Here is a 4,440-nt window from a genome sequence, read left to right as displayed (position 1 = left end):
ATCAGTGGTGGGCAGTATCGCAGATACATGTATCTTCGATACAACCTTTCGATACATTTTGTGTATCGGTATTAGGTATCGCGTGCCAAAAATGAGAGTATCGGAGTATCGGTATCGAAAATACATTTTTAGTGTATCGTGTATTTTAACGATACTCGATACTAAAAAAAGACGCAAATATTGAGACTGTTGTGAGACTTAGGGTCGGCGGCGCTCGCTCAGGCGGTAGTACAAGCCAGGCCGCAGCGGCGTAGACATGTCGACCATAAATTCGTTCGAAGCTTACGTCCACGCGCGCGCTCCATCGTCAAGGTCGCCCTGAGAGGAGGCCCTGGGCCCTGCCCTGGGACGCGCTCGTGGGCGCGCGCGGCTTCTAGTTCGTTCCAGAAGAATCTCTTCCGTCTCTTTCTAGGGCGGGCGCGCCGAAAACGCCTTTCACAGGACCAACCTCACGGCTTCTGGAACTGCGCTGCCCGATGTCCCCCTCCTCAGTGCGCAAGAGCACGTCCACTTGACTTGAAGTATGGTTTCCGCGTCTGCCATGCGGAAAGAATAACCGCCGGCTTAGCTTGAGCACTGTAAACCGTTCTACAGCTCACAATTCACAACGGCCAACTAAGAAAATCAAGTCAGAGGCAAAGTCAGAGGCTACCGGGTAAGTACTGCAGTACCAAACGATAAAAGCAGCAGAAAAAAAGTTTCAGGATTATTCGTATGTATAGTCAAGTGCTCACAGACCGGTACGCACGAAGAACATTGTCTTAAAGAATTGTTTTTTGCTAGGCTGCTTATTGATGCGATCGTTTCAACGTACCCATGGCTTCAGTCTGAAGTTGTAACAAGACTAGCTGCTTAGACAGTGCAGCTTCATTAAATCCGTGCGGTCAGATACGTTCAAGCCCTGTCAGAAAAAGTGCGCTATAAAAATACACTAAAGGCTCTAGAAATAACGAATAAATGTTTTTACTTCCCTAATGATATTACCAGCTTTATTATATTGTTATTTCAGTGATGTAAACTTCGCGAATCATAACACCAGCTTTATTATATTGTGATTTCAGTAATATAAACTTCGCTAATCATAACACCACCTGTATTATATTCGGCATTTCAGTTATGTATCGAAGTATCGACGATACAGTACCGAGTATCTGTATCGAAAGTCAATTTCGGTTCTGTATCTTGTATCGGTATCGGAAATACAATTTTTGAGGGTATCGAGTATCGGCATCGAAGATACTTTTTTGAAGTATCTTGCCCAGCCCTGCTTCTGAGGACAGTTCATTCTTCAACGTGGAGGTCGTGTGAGCATCATCATCATCATCATCATCATCATCATCATCATCATCATCATCATCATCACTGCCACCGACCAATCGTCGTCTTCATCGTGGCATCGTCTATCCACAAAAGCGGTGGGCGCGAGAGAGGCCACGGGAGTTCATCGCCCAGCGTCGACGCATCAACATCTATGAACTCTTTAATTCGGCCCTTTACCAACCTAAAACCCTAAAGGGGCCGTAAACAGGCCACCAAACATTTCTGAAATAATGATACCCCATGAAAGAACGCATCTCATAGTACCCAAATATACATTTCGTTCGGCTCGTGCCAGCTCATTAACCCGTATAACTACTTTTAAAGATGAGTAACCAGCGAGCCTCTCTCCACAACGCATACGTCACATGGCTACGTAGGGCTTTGCCGTCCAATCGGGCGGCCCAGCTGCGCACATGACGTTTCGAATTACCAGCCAATAAACATACTTCGTTATCAGCTGTGAGTCTGAGCGCTCAGTTTGTTTGTGCGAAACGACGTTTTGCGCTCCGGTTTCCGAAATTCCACGTTTCCTCCGGTTCCGAAATTCAACGACATGACATCTTCAGCATCTCCGGCTGGCGCAAACGTCAACAGCTGGGCTGCTATCACATGACGCGATTCGAACCCGGGTTCCTCCCAGTCACGATGTGACATGGCCAGCACGCTATCCACTGTACCACGCGAGCTGGTGACGCGATGCCGCATGGATCAAATCAAAGTACGGCAGCCCAGTTGTCGGAACCATTCGAAGATGACGAAGATGTTCCATCGCGCACCTGCCTAAGATTCCGGAACTGTAGTCCGGGATATTCATTCGCGCAGGTGGCAAGGTACATATAAATGGTAGCGAAGGCGAGAAAAAATACCAAATCTGTGTTAGCAACACTGCGCCCTTCATGATACACATGCGAGCGTGGTTGTTGAGGGGCAAACTACGAACGTAAACAAAAATAATTTGATCGGAGGCGCGAATAATGTGTGTATTAATCCAATATGCATATTTTTAATATAGCAATTCGCCCGGTCTGCCAGTAATACGTAAGATTATAGACAGAGCCGAGTACGCTTCCGGTTCCTGTCCCTCAGCATGTTGTTAGCTACGAGCTTGCCGTACGTTGACTGCGCGCTTTGTGACTGTTGATAGCCGTTTTCTTCTTCATCGTCGTCTTTTCGATTTCAAACCACCAAGTCAAACAGGGGACACTTCTCGGAGAACTAAGGTAAGGCAGGCACACACGAACAATGGTAAAACACAACAGAACGCCGGTAAACCTGTTCCTGCAGGCTCTACCGGGAGACGCACCATGTCGAGGCGCTACATAAGAGGTGCCTCCTGAAGGAGAAAGGAAACTGTGACGCCGATGACACTATGGGCGGTATAAGTTTCCACCGTTTTCCTCGGGACCCCTTGAGGTGAGTTCCTATATATTATAAGTGTCTACGGCCGAGAACGGAGCTGAGTCACTTGGTTGAGGACGTGCAGTGTTTGCTGAAGTAAAATGCGTACCTCTCCCCCCGAGTTTTATTGAGAGCGGTGAAGTGAACATAGTGCAAGTTACATAAGATTAATAGCGTTTCAATGGTATCACCTGTTTTCCAGCTTTCAGTCTGTATGGACACTCCCTGGATAGGTCATCCTTCCACAGTGAGGTGGTAAACATGTAAATATTTAAGCATGTGGCTGCTGGGCTGCGTTCAACGAGGAGTTTTGCAACGGTTTGCATGTACGGGACACAAAGGGCTGTGCTGCATGTGCTTACATGTACCCAATGCTAGCATGTTGATGGCTTGCTTTGCATGCTGATTTTTTCTTTTTTTTTTAACTCTGAATGTAGGGCATACAGGGTCAGGCTGCTGTAGCTAGTGCATGTTTTCGTGGCACAGCTTTGCATAATTCTTCAACAATAAAACTGCTTCGCAGGTACAAGGCGTGGCTGGAGTTTTGCAACCTGGAGGCGGATACGAGTCTAATTTCCATTCGCTCTAAGGTCCTGTGCTCCCAGCACTTCGCACCAGTTGCTTATTTGCGCACAGGAAGGCTTCGGTGGGATGCAGTTCCTACATTGAAGCGCACACTGCATGGCGTTGGTAAGTATAATACAAGTCGGTATGCTCAAGTTATCACATGAAAATGTTGTAACTCTAGAGGCAATTATTGTGAGTGCTACTGGTGGTTTACAGGAGGAAGTAGTGCCTACGCCAATCAGAGCAGACTTGAAAGCAGTGGGCCTTCAACGGAGGAACGTGTGCAAGCTGTGGTAGCCTGCGATGACGACAGCACAGGAGCAATACACCTTCACCAGATGAGTCATCCTTGCCATGCTGAAGGTATACTTGAGTAACGTAGTTGTTGGGTTGGCTAACTGTACGACATCATCTGCTTCATCAGAGTGTGGTACTGAAGAAAGTCAGCAACAGCGTGATCTGTCTCATCAGGACCATAGCTACGCACAACACGCACCAGCCTTGTAAACACAGAGCACTGTTGTCTCCCCTCTAGCTGCAGTTGTCACTCCTCTGCCAGGAACGTCGTCTGGTGTACTGCGTGCAGTCTCGTCACCTCAGCACTTAGGAGGTATGTGACGAATACTCTACCGCCATGAAGTCCGCAGACTTGTGAATGCTTTTTGATCACCATTTGCAGGTGGAAGTGGCTGGCATCCCCCCAAAGATTGCCCATCGTCCAGTAGTCTAGCAGCTCCAGCACAGCCAACAAAAGGCAAGCTGGATAACCTCCGCAAGAAAGTGCACCAGTTGCAAGCCCTGTGTTCAGCACCTGTGTTCATAGATACCTAGCATACATTTTCTATTTTGAATCTTCAGCAGTTTGCTATTCTTTGATACGTATTAGGTGTATCCGTGTGGAAGCCCCAGCCGTCATCCCATAATAAAGTTGTTGTTTGCTTCCCCTTGTATATAGATTCCTAGCATGGATTTTCTATTTTGCATCATCAGCAGTTTGCCCTCTCTTTGATATGCATTTAGTGTATACCTGTCTACATAGATCCCTAGTACGTAATTTTATATTTTGGATCATGTGCTGAGTTCGATAGTTGTGTGCACAACTGCCAGTATGTACGTGCAGTTATGTGCAGGGCTAAGCACTTTGTGCAGCTTAAA

At 47.1% G+C, this 4,440-nt stretch overlaps 1 protein-coding gene across 1 annotated transcript; it reads left to right on the top strand.

Moving 5' to 3' along the window:
- Positions 1 to 2,472: 2,472 nt before the first annotated feature.
- LOC135398010 (uncharacterized) lies at positions 2,473 to 4,142 on the top strand. Its single transcript, XM_064629464.1, has 6 exons — positions 2,473 to 2,540; positions 2,605 to 2,733; positions 3,242 to 3,408; positions 3,502 to 3,648; positions 3,710 to 3,895; positions 3,965 to 4,142. The coding sequence occupies exons 2-5, from the start codon at positions 2,690 to 2,692 to the stop codon at positions 3,790 to 3,792; spliced, it is 441 nt and encodes a 146-aa protein (XP_064485534.1). The 5' UTR covers positions 2,473 to 2,540; positions 2,605 to 2,689; the 3' UTR covers positions 3,793 to 3,895; positions 3,965 to 4,142.
- The last annotated feature ends 298 nt before the right edge of the window (positions 4,143 to 4,440 follow it).

This window comes from Ornithodoros turicata, chromosome 6 (genome assembly GCF_037126465.1).
Source record: "Ornithodoros turicata isolate Travis chromosome 6, ASM3712646v1, whole genome shotgun sequence".
In the NCBI taxonomy this organism is placed as follows: domain Eukaryota; kingdom Metazoa; phylum Arthropoda; class Arachnida; order Ixodida; family Argasidae; genus Ornithodoros; species Ornithodoros turicata.
The sequence above is the reverse complement of the archived record's forward strand: the minus strand, read 5'-3'. Positions and strand labels throughout refer to the sequence as shown.